The sequence below is a fragment of the Elgaria multicarinata genome, chromosome 15, assembly GCF_023053635.1.
Source record: "Elgaria multicarinata webbii isolate HBS135686 ecotype San Diego chromosome 15, rElgMul1.1.pri, whole genome shotgun sequence".
NCBI classification, from domain to species: Eukaryota; Metazoa; Chordata; class Lepidosauria; order Squamata; family Anguidae; genus Elgaria; species Elgaria multicarinata.
Genome location: NC_086185.1, coordinates 2023452 through 2039850, shown reverse-complemented (window position 1 = coordinate 2039850; position 16399 = coordinate 2023452). Strand labels below are relative to the sequence as shown.

Sequence of the window (16399 nt, the reverse complement as noted above, 5' to 3'; positions counted from 1 at the left end):
GCTATAAAGCAGCCATGTGGCTCCTGCCTCTTATATGCCGCTTTCATAGTGCAATATCCTGCTTGGTGTAGAAGAGGCCTAAGATTTCAGCAGGTGTTCACGCTCTTCCAAGAGCATCTTGGCCATCCTAAGGGCTAGGAACTTTTATTCTAGACAAAATACATTTCTCAAAGGTACATTCCAGACCTAGCATCCTATCCTGTGCTTCCTCCACCCTTTAATGGAATTGCTGGTTCTGCCAGCTCTGGTTTTACTACATTAAATCTTTACTGTTCAGGGCTGCAACAAGAGCCATAATTTGCAAGCACTTCTGTCTAATGGGTGACCCTCTGCCCCAGTCAGAAAAAAATATCATCTAGGAAGGCAGGGTTGACCCCATTGTGGGAGGCAGGATTTTCACACCTCATTGGTCTGCAGGGACAGTAGAAAAGGAAGGCAGGAGGAAACAAAACAAAAAAACCCGGAAGACTTCAAAGTGCTTCACTTAAGCGCTCGTCTTCATAATAGGCAGCTGTGCAGTGCAGACACCACTGTCCAGACAGAACAATCCGTCACAAAGGAAGCAGCAGCAGAGCCTGTTTACCTCGATGGCAAGAAAAAATCCAAATAGAAAGAAAGCCCCTTTTCAGAGTCTTGGCCCACTGTCAGTCGTCCAACATAGGTCTTGCAGCTTTGCATAACGCTCTCTGCCAAGACGGACAACTGCTTAGTGATTTACGTGCAAAGCAGCAGTTTTCTGTCCAGGGCAAAGTTGCCTTGGCCTTAAATGGATTCCGCAAGGCAGCGGCCACAGAGACGCTGGAGAATTCATCTGCTTACGTCTGTGTGCGTGCGCATACAGGGGACTGATGCAAATGGCAGGTGGCTACATGTGTCTTTGGACATGCTGGTGTGATCGACCTTGCCGGTGCTTTGCGGACCACCAATACTCTCCAGACGCTCATGTTCATGGCCACACGGTGGGCAGACTTCTGTGCTTTTTGGCACCATGAAAGCACATGATGAACATGGGCAAAAACTAGATCTCCAGTTACATGGGACTTCAACTCACAAAGCCCCCTGGCAATATGGCCAAGGGTGGAGAACGTTGGGAGTTGAAGTCCAAAACATCTGGAGATCTACCCCAGGTGCACATAAATACAGGCGGATGAGACTGGGAGCCCCATCGAGCTGGATTAAAATAAATGAGGCAAGGAATAAAAATAATATGATAATCGGAGTCTACTACCGACCACCCAATCAAGGAGAAGACTAGGATGGAACTTTTTAGAAACAAATTGCCAGAGTTTCAAGAAAGTCTGAGGTAGTAGTGATGGGGGACTTCAATTACCCTGATATCTGTTGGGAGACAAATACTGCCAAAAGCGGCCCTTCCAAGAAATTCCTGACATGTATGGGTGATAACTTTCTCCTACAGAAAGTGGAGGAAGGAACTAGAGGATCGGCAATCCTTGACTTGATACTGACCAATAGGGATGACTTAGTGGATAAAGTGGCAGTTACGGGAACTCTGGGGGAAAGTGACCACGTCATACTTGAATTCTTGTTTATAAAGAAAGCAAAAGCTGAGTGTAGCCATACACGTAGGAAAGCTGATTTTAATAAACTCAGAACTATGATAAGTAAGGTCCCATGGCAAGTGGGAGTATTTAAAAAAGGAAATTTTAAATGCACAATTACAAACAATTCCAACAGAAGAAACCAATGTGGCTCCATAAAAAGCTTAAAGATGACCTGAAATCAAAAAAAGGATACATATAGGAAGTGGAAGGAAGGGCAGGCTACAAAAGAAGAGTACAGACAGGTGGCACAGAAGTGCCGAAATGGCATCAGGAAGGCTAAACCTGAGAATAAGCTGAGATTAGTGAGGGATGCTAAAAGCAATAAAAAAGGCTTTCTTCAGATACGTGAGTAGTAAAAGACAGAGGAAAGAAATGGTGGTTTATTAAATTGTTTACTTTATATTATTGTGTATTATGGGGTAGTGTTTTATACTGTATTGTTTGTAAGTTTAGAAAATAAAAATTATTATTAAAAAAAAGAAAAAGAAATGGTGGTTCAGGTGCTTAATGAGGATGGCAAATTGATAACAGATGGCAAAGAAAAGGCTGAAGTGCTCAATTCCTACTTTGCCTCAGTCTTCTCTCAAAAGCGGGTCTATGATCCCCCTGGAAAAAGTGAAGCAGAAGTTGAGGGGGCAGGATTGCAGTTTGAGATTGATAAACAAATGGTCAAGGAATACCTAATTTCTTTGAATGAGTTCAAATCTCCAGAGCCTGATGAACTGCATCCTAGAGTAATGAAGGAACTAGTGGAAGAACTCTCAGAACCTTTGTCTATTATCTTTGTGAAATCATGGAAGACGGGTGAGGTGCCGGACGACTGGAGGAGGGCTAACATTGTCCCTATCTTCAAAAAGGGCAAAAAGGAGGAACCTGGGAACTACAGACCAGTCAGTCTGACATCCATCCCTGGGAAAATTCTGGAGCAGATTATAAAGAAGTCAATCTGTAAGCAACTTGAAAACAATGCAGTGATTACTAGAAGCCAACATGGATTTGTCAGAAACGAATCCTGCCAGACTAATTTGATCTCATTTTTTGATCGGGTAACCTCACTTGTGGACTGTGGGAATGCTGTGGACGTAATGTATCTTGACTTCAGCAAAGCTTTTGACAAAGTGCCCCATGATATTCTGATTAACAAACTAGCTAAAAGTGGGCTAGATGGAACACAGATTAGGTGGATCCACAGCTGGCTACAGAATCGGACTCAAAGAGTACTTATCAATGGAACCTTCTCAAACTGGGGAGAGGCAACGAGTGGGGTGCCGCAGGGCTCAGTCCTGGGCCCAGTGCTCTTCAACATTTTTATTAATTATTTGGATGAGGTGGTGCAGGGAACACTTATCAAATTTGCAGAAGACACAAAATTGGGTGGGGTAGCTAATACCCTGGAAGACAGAAACAAACTTCAAAGTGATCTTGATAGGCTGGAGTGCTGGGCTGAAAACAACAGAATGAAATTTAAGAGGGATAAATGCCAAGTTCTACATCTAGGAAATAGAAACCAAATGCACAGTTACAAGATGGGGGACACTTGGCTCAGCAATACTACAAACAAGAAGAATCTTGGAATTGTTGTAGATCAGAAGCTGAATATGAGCCAACAGTGTGATGTGGCTGCAAAAAAAGCAAATGCTATTTTGGGCTGCATTAACAGAAGTATAGCTTCCAAATCGCATGAGGTACTGGTTCCTCTCTATTTGGCCCTGGTTAGGCCTCATCTAGAGTATTGAATCCAGTTCTGGGCACCACACTTCAAGAAGGATGCAGACAAGCTGGAGCGTGTTCAGAGGAAGGCAACCAGGATGATCAGGTGTCTGGAAAAAAAGCCCTATGAAGAGAGACTGAAAGAACTGGCCATGTTTAGCCTGGAGAAAAGGAGACTGAGGGGAGATATGATAGCACTCTTGAAATACTTGAAAGATTGCCACACAGAGGAGGGCCAGGATCTCTTCTCGATCATAGAATAGCAGAGTTGGAAGGGGCCTACAAGGCCATCGAGTCCAACCCCCTGCTCAATGCAGGAATCCACCCTAAAGCATCCCTGACAGATGCTTGTCCAGAGTGCAGGACACGGAATAATGGGCTCAAGTTACAGGAAGCCAGATTCCGGCTGGACATCAGGAAAAACTTCCTGGCTGTTAGAGCAGTACGACAATGGAACCAGTTACCTAGGGAGGTTGTGGGCTCTCCCACACTAGAGGCCTTCAAGAGGCAGCTGGACGACCATCTGTCAGGTATGCTTTAGGGTGGATTCCTGCATCGAGCAGAGGGTTGGACTCCATGGCCTTATAGGCCCTTCCAACTCTACTATTCTATGATTCTATGAATGGTTAGACCATCTTTCCCAAACCAGGTGTCCTCCAGATGTTTTAGACTTCAACTCCACAATGAAAAAAACAGACTCACCAGCAGCATGTTTGGGCGTGTTATTTGTGGACCTTTGGTCAGAATTGTTTGGCCCAAGCACACAAAAATGGGCCAGTTCATGCTTTCATGTGGATTCCCAGATTTGTTTTCATTTGAGTACAGAGACAAGGGCCTCATCCAGGTGCAGCACTGCGCTACGGTTCTTCAGCATTATCGGAACGAAACTCAGGCTCAGGGACTCTCAGATCCCCTCAGGAGGAGGACACTGGAAGCTTCTGCTTCTGTTTTTAACTAACTGCAGTTTAGTGTTATGTTCAAGCCCAGACAAACTGTGGTAAGTCTTAACTATGGTTTACTGTTACTTGTTCATGTAATGCTTAAACAATAGTTTACTGCTGCATCCGAACAAGGCCAATTTGCTTTCGGGAAAATGGTGTGTGTTTGTGTGTATGTGTGTGTGTGTGTACAACCATGCTCCGCCCATAAGGCAGCCATTTTATGAGGGCGTCCAAGACACTCTCTCAAAATTCTAAACGTGCCCACCAAGCCAAGAAGGTTGGGGGCCCCTGATGATAAATCAATGAACGAAGCACTACTTCTTGAGATTGAACAAGAACACAATTTAATCACAGGGCTGAGAGTTAAGGTATGCTCATGTACTATTAAGGGCTATTTTGGTTCAACTCTGTGTCTATAAGAAGAAATGAAAAAGAAAATGATTCAAAATCCCCTTGCTTTCTAACAAGGGCTAGACTTTCTTTCCTTACTAAATTGTTAAATTATCTTTCGCTTTCTTCAATACGTATCAGAAAGGGCACCTAAGTTGAAGTTCTGGTGATACACAAATTTATTTTAATGTAATCGATACCTTAACTAAGTTTAAAAGACATGATTAATCCAATAAAAAATATTTAGTTGATGCCATAACAATTCCCTGTCTAACGTGGCCATGCTGCAGGGGTTTAGTAGCTGCTGAGAATAATTATTCATTCCAACTCTGTTGCAAGTTTATCGCCTATGAGTGAAGGTGCAGGTTCCAGGGTGCCGCCGCCTCCCCCAAATCTCCCATCTCCTATCTCCAAAGGAACAGAACAGAATTTCAGCTTTAAAGGCCTCCTTCAAAAATGAGAACTACTGCTTTCGTTAAATGTGGGGAAATTGGCAAACAAGCGCATTCGCTGGCGACATGCGAAAGATAAACGTTTCATTTCTAGTGTTTGTGGGGTGGGGGGAACCCTCTATCTGTCACTCCATTCAGGAACCCTCCGGAGAATGCCAACGCACGAGGGCCATGTGCTTAGGAGACTCCAGACAACTAATTACAGCAATGCAGGTGGGGGTGGGGAGGCGCTGGGCTCAACTGCCAGCTCCGTTTCTCTGTGCGTGGACTACTGGGGCGGAGCAGCCATCTCCATTCCCTGAAGTAGTTACAGAAAAGGCGCCAGAAACAGGCACTGAAGGACAGTTGCCGAGGTGCGTGGATGTTTTAGGGGGGCATCAAAACGAGCACCATGCCTGACGCAATCCCTAATCCTTCCTCGCTGCTGCTCACCCAATGTTCAGGAGACAAGCTGCAGCCGATAACAGGGGAAATGAGCAAGGAAGTGTTGGCCTGTCAATCTTTTTATGGCTTGGGACCAGAACATCACGAGAAACACCAGCTCCTAGAGCAGGGCCTCTTCCAGCCCGAGGGTGAAATTTGCCTTTGGAGAAGCACTCGGGGGCCACGTTCCAGTGGTGGGTGGGGCTGAAGGCAAAAGGGGCGTGGACAAGCCCCCACCACCACCACCAATACCAGCATGTTTTCATTTCCAGCTCTGTGGGTGGTTGTCATCCCAGCAGTTGTGCAGTGGTCTCTGCCCTCTCCCTAGCACCAAAGTTGGAAGGAAGGGCTGATTGGCAGCTGGGGAGTCAAGGGGCCTGGGGGCCCTTGGCCACAGAGGGCCAGCTGGCAAGCCCTAGCCCTGCCAGCCTTTTCTGCTCTGGACCAGAAAAGACGCTGTTGTGGGGGGCCTGCTTGTTGCACCGAGAGTCCTTGGCCTCGTCTGCACCGAGCAGGATATTGCACTGTGAAAGCGGTCTATAAAAGGCAGGAGCCACACGACTGCTTTACAGTGGCACTGAAGAGCACTGACAACTGTTGGGGCCCATTGACACAGGCCATGTGCCGCTTTCATACCACTATATCCTGCTTGGTGTGGCTCCTGCCTCTTATAGAATGCTTTCATAGTGTTATATCCTGCTTGGTGTAGATGAGGCCCTTGAATCCTTTCACCCAAAGGTAGTCAAGCCAGATTCCTGCCGCAGATATGCTTAACAATGGTTCACACTATGATACATTCTGGCACTAGGTCACTATAGCCATAGCTAGACCTAAGGTTTATCCCTGGATCGCCCAGGGGTCAAACCTGTTCATCTAGGTGACACACAGGGGATCCAGTGCTCAGGCAGGGTCTAGCTGTGGCCCTAGTCAGCCTTAGGACTTGAACTACGGTTTCACCAGTTCCACGTCCAACATGCTTGTCTGCTACACCACACTGGCTTTATAGGCAGATGCCTCTACAAGCTTATAGTAGACCATTTTAAACAGACACTTGTGTTCACCTGTGGTGAATAAAAAACGTATCTAGGCAACTAGGCAAAACTAGGCAAAACAGTTGGTCCTTTAATAAAAATAGTATTTTGCATTGGCTGCAATTGACTAATATAAGTATGGATAATAAAAGCAGGCATTTGAAAGTAGCTTCTGGTCTGGTAACTTCTCGAGACTTATTTGCAAACCAGGTTTATAATGTCTTTTAAGTTTCCTCACTTTGGCTATGACTTTTAGTAGACTAATTTGCCTCCCTGCCACACTCACACACCAGCTTAGAAGTGAAGTGTTCTATAAATACAACATTTCTCACTGTCTTCTTGGAAAACCCAGGCCAGCATCCTAAGTCGCTAAAGTCACACACCGCCACCATAAATACAGCAGAGGGATGCCCAGATGGGAAGTGTGGATTGGAACCGATTCAATGTCTCCGCTGTGTGGTTTTAAGGGATCGTCTCCTGCTGGGGACAGTGAGGGCCTGATTGCCTTAATCCCTTAATTAATGAAAACAGCAACTTGCCCTTTTGCCCTGTGCTGAGGCTGAATAATGATTTAGGAATTTTAACTCAGATAAGTGGGGCATGCAGCTGTTGCTTGTTGAGAGATAGAGCTGGATTCTGGAATTTTAAGAGTGCAATCCTAAACCCACTTGCTAGGATTGGATTTATCTCTGGTGTGAACATCCTAAAATCACTCTGCAGATGTTAAAGTAGGGCTGCAACATTTAAGTCGCTCGGTTAATTAAAAACATCACATTGGCCAAAAGAGGTGACACCAATTAAAATCAATAGATTTAATTTTTTTAAAAAAGAGAGATTTATTATTATCTAAATAACTTCTGCCCCACTTTCTACACCCAAGATAAACAGCTAAAGATCATAAAATACAAAATCAAAACTATTATTTTTATGCAAATTTCTGCCGATGCGATTGCAACCCTATGCATGTATGCCCAGGAATAAGCCCCAAGGAGTTCAACGGGACTTACTCCTAAGTAAGTGAGAATATTATTGCAGCCCTAATAGATTAATGGTATGATTTTTAGTTGACTGAGATTTATTTAATTGAATGCAAGCCTATTAAAAGATACTCGGGAGTGCAAGATCCAGTTTGCATTAATTAATTCAAATTAACTAAGTGACTGGTAACCTGGGGATAATAGCCTTGGGATTCCCTCACCCCTGATTTGCTTACAGGTTCGAAAAAGGTGGATTGGATAACTTCTTCTCCACTTTGGCTTGGAGGTGAAAGTGAACTGAAAGAGATAGTTTTTTCTGACATCTCTTGAGGACCTGAAAATCAACAAGGCAAGGGTGCCCTCCCAGGGTAGAGAAAGTTCCACCACCACTGAGAAGGCCCTGTATTCATGGGCCCACCCGTTGTATTTTAGAGCAGGTTTTCTATCTGAGCAAGGAGGTAGGATCATATTGGAGGCGACGACCCACTGGCTATCCTGGCCCCAAATGCTTTCGGTTCTTAAATATCAGAACCAGTGCTATGAACTGAGCTGAGGAAAGGTAGGTGGGAGCACATGAATGCTCAGAAATGCTACCCCTCTTCAGACAATATCAAACAGTTACATTACTTGCTTTATGCCTGTGTAACTAGGGTGACCCTATGAAAAGGAGCACAGGGCTCCTGTATCTTTAACAGATGTATTGAAAAGGGAATTTCAGTAGGTGTTAGGTCGGTCGGTTTGTTTTCCTTATTGGTTCTCTTCAAGCCAGGCTTGTAAATAGCCACTTGCCTGCTTGCATATAGACAATCGGAAATACTTTGTGGCAACTAGACAGAGATGGTTAAAAAAAAAAAAACCTGAGAGAAACTCTGCCAATGGTGAGCCCCTACCCTCTTTGAAATACCCCCCTGCCCTGGGCGGGATTCTCTGCCCACAAAAAGGGTGGAGAATTTTGAGAGGCCCATTTCCATGCATATCCCTCTACTGTGGGGAGAAGCAGCTTTACTTAACGTGGGCCAAGCGAACTGCGTCCGTAGACATGTCTGCAAGAGTATCGACAAAGAACCAAGCTGGGGGAAATGCAGGTGCACCTACTTGACACACCCGGTGTAAGTTTATCCTGCCTTTTCCCAACAATGCCGAGCCTCTTTCAGTGTGAGGGCCCAATCCAATTTTGGGGGCCACTTTTCAGCGGTGGGGGAGGCCTGAAAGCAAGAGTGAGGGCCAAAATACCAACATGGTTTAGCTTCAAGGTCTCACTGCCAGGAATGCAGCCTTCAGATGGGTATTGAAACTGGTGGCTCCGATGTCCATGGGGTGGTGAATATGAGAGCTTGGAATATGGTGCTTGGAGAGCTCCTTCGGAGCTCTGACTGAAACTCGTAGTGGATTCACCACCCCTCGGACACCAGAGCCACCAGCCTTCACTGCCAACAAACCAGTTCAAGCACAGTTTCCATCTCCACCAGGACCAGGTCTTTTGTAAAGTGAGTGGATCTGCAGCCCATCTCAGACCAGGATGCCCCAAGATATATTGTTGCTGGGAAATTCATTCCCCCCCCCCCCCGAGCAACTGTGAGGATTGCAACTAAGCTTGGAAAGAACAGAGAATTTTGGGATGGGAGTGGCGGGGAAGTGTTGTGTCTCTGCTGCATCCCTGGAAATCCTGGGTCCAGTACACCACGGAGGAGGGGAAGGGCCACGTCTCACTGCTCAAGAGCCTGCTGTGCTTGCAAAAGAGCCCAGCTCCAACCCCCGCGTCTCCAGGTGAGGGAGGGAAAGACTCCCATCTGAAACCTTGGATAAACACTAAGTGTAGACCAGCCTTCTGGCTGAGGCTGATGGGAGCTATAGTACAGCGTATCATCCCAGGGGAGGCTGGTGCAGACTGTACTGTACTGGGTAGACTCATGGTCTCTCTGGGTCTAAAAGGCACCTTCCTACATTCTTGTCTGGGTTTCTAGACAAGAGGGCAACAGGCTAGCTTAGTGGGCTAGAGCAGGCTACACGTCCCACACAGCTGTGTCCTCCAACACCTCATTGCCACCCCCAGCATTTGCCGACAGAGGCAGCCGTCCCGCTCAGCTGGCATGTGATAGTGGAAGTAGCTGTGGGGGGTGGAATGCAGACGCCCTCCAGCTATTTTCCAATCCAGCATTCTGAGCAACACCCTCCTCCCCAAACTCAAAATAAAGAAGTTTCACTCTGACTCAAACTTCCTCTTTATGTAGGGCATTTTGTTTTCCTTTTGGTCCCCTTCAAGCCAGGCTTGTAAACAGCCACTTGCCCACTTGCACCTGGCATGATCAGAAATATTTTGTGCCAACCAGACAGAGATAGTTTTTTTAAAAAAAACCACCTGGGCAGTCCTAGCCTCTTTGAAGGATCCCCCGCACCCACCCCCCGGGGAAGTTTCTCTGCCCACAAATAGAGTGGAGAATTTTGAGAGGCCACTGCATGGGGTGCAGATCCGTCTCCAGGGTAGATAAGCAGCTTTTCATCAGAGTAGACCTTGGGGTCACCCAGTGAAATTGCTCAGCCGTCGATTCAGGGCAGACAAAGACACATAGTTGATCTACATGGTTTGGGTCCAGGTTACCTATGGGATTGCCTTCCCCCATGCAATCTGCCCCACAAGCTCAGGTCCTCTGGGGAGAACTTACTTCAGTCAGCCAAAACTAGGCTGACAGCTGTTACCCAGAGGACCTTTCCTTCTGTCACCCCCAGACTGTGGAAGGACCTGCCGGAGGAGATCCATCAACTTAACACTCTTTCTGAGTTTAAGATAGCTATAAAGACTAGTCCCTTCCAGCACGCTTACCTGGATGAATTTTAAACCTAAGAATTTCAAGATGCCCTGATTGTTATTTTAATACTGTATTGGTTTTATATGCTCCTTTAATTAGTTTTATGCATTTGATTTATATCGTACTGTTGTATTAATGTTGTTCCCCGCCTCGATCCAAAGGGAGAGGTGGGTAAGAAATCATCATCATCACCATCCATGGCAAAGGTGCAAAACCTCAGGCCCGTGGCTAAATCCAGCCTACCTCTGGCCCCAATCCGGGTTTCCCAGAGAGCCCAACCCCCTTTCCCCAACCATTCGGTGGCTTCCCAGCTTTTGCACGGTTTCTTCCCCATTTCAAAAGGTAGAAATGCCCCTTTCAAGACACAGTGGGTAGCATTCAATGATAGTCCTACTTAGAGTAGGCCCATTGAAATGAACGAGACTTCACTTAGTCATGAATAACTAAAGTCCTATTCATTTCAATGGGTCTACTCTAGGACTAACATTGGATACTACCCAGTTATTGGCAGTAAGAGCGTAACGCAACCATCTGTCAGGGATGCTTTGAGGTGGATTCCTGCATTGACCAGGGGGATGGCCTCGACGGCCTTATAGGCCCCTTCCAACTCTACTATTCTATGATTTGCTGGTGCCCCCTGGTATTTTGGCCCCTCCGCATTTGCTTTCGGCCCCAGAGCCAGTGCTGACACACGACCCCTGAGGCCTCCTCTGAAATTGAATTTCACCCTTGAGCTGAAGGGGGTGCAGCACCCCTGATATATGGCATCAGGGGAGGTGAACGCTGCCAGCTGAGATGGTTTAGATAAACTCATGGAGGGCAGGCTTACTGGCGGCTATTGACGATTGTGGCTAAATTGAACCTCCATGTTCAGGGGCAATGTACCTCACAGTACCACAAGTTGTGGCCCACCAGCAGGCAAAGGCTACCACGTTCAGTGCTTGTCTTGTGAATTCTAAGCAGCATTCGGCTAGCTGCTGCTAGAAACAGAAAACTGAGCTAGATGAACCCTGAGTCTACTCTAACAAAGCAGTTCCGATGGCTCATCTCTGGACACAATCCATGCATTGCCCACATCGAGGATTGTGTTAGAAGTGGGGATTTAGAAACACACAAGAGCCACTTTTCTGTTAGACCCCATTTGTGTATAACTCCAAAAGAACTCTTGTAAGGCCCAAATGAGATTTGCTTTACTCTAGTTGATTTTATGTATATGCTCTGATAGTAAATCATTTAGAGTTACAGTTTTCCATTCACAGGGAAACTCCTCTTGAAAGCCCCCTTTTTTATGCTGTGCAAACAATTCTTCCCTTTAAGCCTGCCTTTCCCAACCTGGTACTCCAATTCCCATATTCCCCAGTCAGTATGGCCAATTGCCTGCAACATCCGAGGTCCCGGGGATCAATTTCAGCCCCTCCACCAGAACTCACTCTCCCTGCCACTGAAATCGCTGCCACATCTGGAAGTGGTGATGAGGAATGATGGGGCTTGCAGTCCAACACATACGGAGAGGCACCAGGTTGGGAAGGCTGCTTTAAGCAAACGACCGTTCTTTCTCTACCACTGCCAAACTCATCATTTTTATCTAAACATTGTCTGTGGAAAGTGTTTTGCTTTCTAGGAACAGCCCAATTCCAGGCACGGCGCAAAACTTGTTTACTTCTGTTCTTGAATTTTAAGTAAAACCCTAAGCACCGTTTGCTCAGACGCAAGTCCCGCTGCGTTCTTCCTTCTCTCTAGGTAGGTGTGCATGAGAATTGAAACCTGGATGATACAAAATGCATCCATTCGATTCACTCACCATATTTCAAGTCCATTGTTTTTATTGTAAATAACCACTGGTTCTTACCATTTTACCGGAAAAGAGACAGTTACACACAAAAACTGAACAGGCCAATCAGATCAATTCATCATGTGCACAGGTTACAGCAGCCTTCTCCAGCATGGTGCTATGTTAGCTGGGGATGCTAGAACCTGTAGTCCAACACACCTGGAGGGCACCAGGTTAGAGAAGTTTTCAGGACCTTTGCTCTGACCTTTTTTGGCAGCCACAGTGCAAGAAGCTGCTTGTTTGGTTACACAAAGATCTGTGACTGCAAGTAGTTTGCACTTTTTCTCAGCCAAAGTTCTACCAGACAGCCCTCCCAACGAAGGCACAAGGGACCTTTTTCTGGCAGTGGTGTATATTTCACTGGAGGTCTACAGTAACCACCCTTTGTGGAGGCCTACAAAGACACAGAGATGTAGAAGAGCCAGCAGCAGGTTGTGGGAGGCAGGCTGGGTTAGATAAATTGCAGACCCTCAGATGCCCCACAGTTCTGTGATTCCACAGATACTTGCACTGCTGCATCAACACAATGCCATCTGAAGCTGGTTTTCAAGAGCATCATGTATTATTCATTAAATGGGGGTGGGGTGGGGGGTAGAAGCCCAAGGCTCTGGGCTTCTACCTCTCCCAACTTCCAGTGCTATCAGAAATATGAAATACAGCCTCTAAGAAGAGCCAGACGCTCTCCTTCAAAGCAGGAAAAGAGGTCAGTATGGAGGCAGGCGGGAGGCCAAAGCTCATTTCGGTGAAATTGAATTACGGCTTTCTACCTGGACTTCTTTTTGGAGCAGGGCGGATCGCCAGCCAGCAGCTTCTCCCTGGAGGAACACTTCGACCCCCGTGTCTGGGGACATCGCAGCCCCTGGCCAGGCTCGCCCCGGCAGCTGCTATTGTTCTCCAGGAGGGTGCGGATTTCATATTGGACACTATTTCTGGGTTGCTGCTTCCCTCCCGCCCCCAAGGATGCTAGGAGGCAAACCGAGGTTGCATTCTCTCATAAAATACAGCTCTCGGGGGGGGGGCGTTTAAAAAGGGGGGGACCAGGCGAGAAAGAGAGATGGAGTCTCACTGGAATGCTGCAGTAAGGAAAACCCTGGGTACAAATGGCTGGTTCTGCTCCGATTTGGGGTAGATTTCTGCCTAGCGCGTTTCCAGACGGATTTGTCACGCCCTCCCCTCCCCTCCCCATACTGAAGAGGCCCCCTTTTGCCATTTGCCATTCTCCCCTCCCCCCGGCTTCAAAACTGCCATGAGCCACAGCTGCAGCATTCCCCCCCCGCCCCCCAACCTCCTTACGCTACCCAGGCAATAGAGGTGAGCGGGGGGGGGGGGGAGGCGCTGCCTTCTCGGGGAGCGGGGGGGGGGCGCGCAGAAGGCTGCGCTGGTCCTTCGTCAGGCCCGCAGCCTGCGCAACGATGCGGGCGGCCCAACCCAGGCGAGGGTGGCGCGGAGCCCCCGCCCCCCCCACCCGCGCCCCTCCAGACGCGTCTGCCCGAAGCACCGGGACGTGCGGAGAATAAGGAGCCGGGCGAAGCGCACAAAGGGCGGCGGGGGCGACCGGCCCAAGCGAGGCGCGGGGGGGGGGGGCGGGGGGGCGGCCCTGCTTACCTCTCCCGGTCAGGGCGGCGAAGGCGACGGCAAGGAGCAGGAGGCGGAGGTGGCGGCGGCGGCGGCGCCCGGGCTTCTCGGCCATCTCCGCGGGACGGGCAGGAGCGCGCGGCTGGGGCGCAGCGAGCGAGGCGGGCGGGCAGGGGAGGCGGACGGGCAGGGGAGGCGGCCGAGGCGCGTCTGCCCGTTCTTCGCCTGCCTTTGCCGGAGCGCTGGTGCTGCTGCCTCCGCCGGAGAGGGACGAGCAGCGCCGGCAGCGGCAGCAGGGCGGAGGGGAGGCGGAGCGCGCCGAGGACGCGGGCAGAGGCGCGGGGGGCGGGGGGCGGCGGCGGCGCAGGAAGGCCGGCCCTGCGCGGCGGGGAGGCGGGGAGGCGAGGCGGGGCGGGGCGGCCGAGAGAGAGCGGTCCCGGGCGGGGGCTCCCGCGAAACGGAGCGGAGCCCGGGGTGGGGGCAGCGCGGCGCCTTCCTCGCCCGCTGCCTGCTTTGCGTCGCGGCCGAAGTCCGGCAGCTGCTCCCCGGCACGACAAAAGAGGGCGGCGCTCGCCGCGGCCCAGCCCTGGCCAAAAGAACGCTCTTCGGAGGGGCGGGGCGGCGGTGAAGGCCAGGCCCTGGACCACGCCGGCGAGCTCTCCGCGGGCCCAGGCGTGGACGCCTTCCCAGTTCTTTTACGAGCTCTTGAGACCGCTCAAAGCGAGGCTTCAAGGGTGGAATCCGCCGCCCCCGCCCCCCCCCCCCAAGAGCAAGTGTGAACATCAGAAGAGCCCTGAGGCTGGGTCAGACCGAAGCGCCCATCTAGGCCGGCATTCCGTCCACACAGTGGCCAACCAGCGGCCCACGGAAACCCACAAGCAGGGCAGGAGTAAGGCAGAGGGGTAAACAGACTGGAGCTCTCCAGATGTTCTTGGACTCCAGCTTCTATCAGCCCCAGCCAATGTAGCCCAACAACATCTGGAGGGCCGCTGGTTCACCACCCATGACTTAAGGCTTAGGGGCCATCACATCTCACATCACTTTAAATTGTGACTGGGACACAGGGGAGATCCAGATTGTCCAATGCCGCTAGGGAAGGAGCGTCACCCTTTCCCCTCACGACATTTCTGCAATAACTCCTCCCACCCCCCACCCCGTGAGCTTTAGAACCCAGGACTCCGGAGTCCCAGTCAAGCACTTTGACCAGTGCACCACAGTGGCTCCCCAGTGTTATAGCTGGAAGGCCCTGAGGACATCTTCTACTCCAGCCCCAGGCAGGATGCAACCACAGCATCCCTGTGCCCAACCTTTCTTCCACACCTCCAGCAAAGGGGCTTCCCAAGGCCACCTGCTCCACTGTCAAACAGCTCCCACCATGAGGAAGATTCTCCTAAAGTTGAGCGGAAAGCTGCTTCCAGGCCTGCTTTCTGGAGCAGCAGAGAACGCATTTGCTCCATCTTATGTCTGAACATTCTTCCCATCATGTCTTACCTGGGAAGCTGCCTTATACTTAGTCAGAGCCATCTATGCTGGGACCCGATACTGGATCCATCTGGCCCAGTGTTGTGGATTGGCAGCTAGGGCTCTCCGGGGATTCAAGCAGGAGTCTTTCCAGCCCTACCTGGAGATGCCAGGGATTGAACCCGGGACCTTCTGCATCCCAAGCGCGTGCTCTAGCTCCCCGAGCCATGGCCCTTCTGCGCCAGGCTAAACAGGCACAGCTACATCAATCTTTGGGCCTAGAACTCGGTTTCCAGCTCCTTCTGCATCCTGGTTGCCCTCCTCTGAACATGCTCCACTTTGTTTACATCCTTCAGACGTGGTGCTCCGAACTGGACACAGCACTCCAGTTTCCTTAAATGTTCTTACACACATCGTTTATGTGCAGCTTGATAGAGCTGGGGAGGGGGGGCAGGCAGATTGGAGTCTTGAGCACCATCATTTTATGTGCATTGGGGATATTACCACCTGCCACTAATTTATTGCAATAAGCTGTTTTGAATTTGCCTTGCTTCTGTATCACATGGAACCATATTTTAACATGGTTACTAGCACATTACCTATAACCATAAACAAAACATGTAGGGGACAATGACAGTATAATCCAATTTAAAACAGGCCAAAAAAAAAGGTTGATTTATTACATAGAGAGGAAACTAATTGCAGTATTTCTTTATTAACTGTGTAGATCAATACATAGTAAAATCCTGCAACTTAATGCCATTTCATATATTTTAAGGCTATCAAGAGGTTTCTCATGAGCCCTGTCTGTTTTACAATTAGCGTACATGTTTGCCAAAAGTGAAATCAATTAGTTATCCAGCTGAAAAGATTAAAATGCGGTGTTAAAATGGATCGGCATGCCACTTTAAACCAAGGCTGGGCTTAACATGCGTTATGTTCATCCTAAAGGTGCGTTGTGTACCATGCTAAACTCACCTTGCAATAAGAGTGCAGAGTAGGACACCATACGTATTATATTTCCAAACTGCAGGGTTTCTGACAACCTAACTGACACACTAACCTGGGTGCTGATATTCTTTCTTTACTTTCTTTTAATCCAAAACCCGTAACTAGAAGTGGTGATTTCTAAAAGAAAAGCAGCTCTAGGGAAGTGGTGTTGAACTCTTCCTTCCACCCATGTCTCTGCACCAAATCCCCCTCCAAGCCACTTTTACACGCACACCACATAATCCCGCA

General features: G+C 48.9%; 1 protein-coding gene across 1 annotated transcript in view; it reads right to left on the bottom strand.

Moving 5' to 3' along the window:
• The window catches only part of CD99L2 (CD99 molecule like 2), a 45462-nt gene extending 29293 nt beyond the window's left edge, over positions 1-16169 (bottom strand). Inside the window, exons 1-2 of the mRNA XM_063142044.1 lie at positions 16139-16169; positions 13730-14302 (exon numbers count right to left, since the gene is read on the bottom strand). Of these exons, the coding sequence (XP_062998114.1) occupies positions 13730-14302; positions 16139-16169 (604 nt within the window). The remainder of the gene's footprint in view (positions 1-13729; positions 14303-16138) is intronic.
• Between the last annotated feature and the right edge of the window lie 230 nt (positions 16170-16399).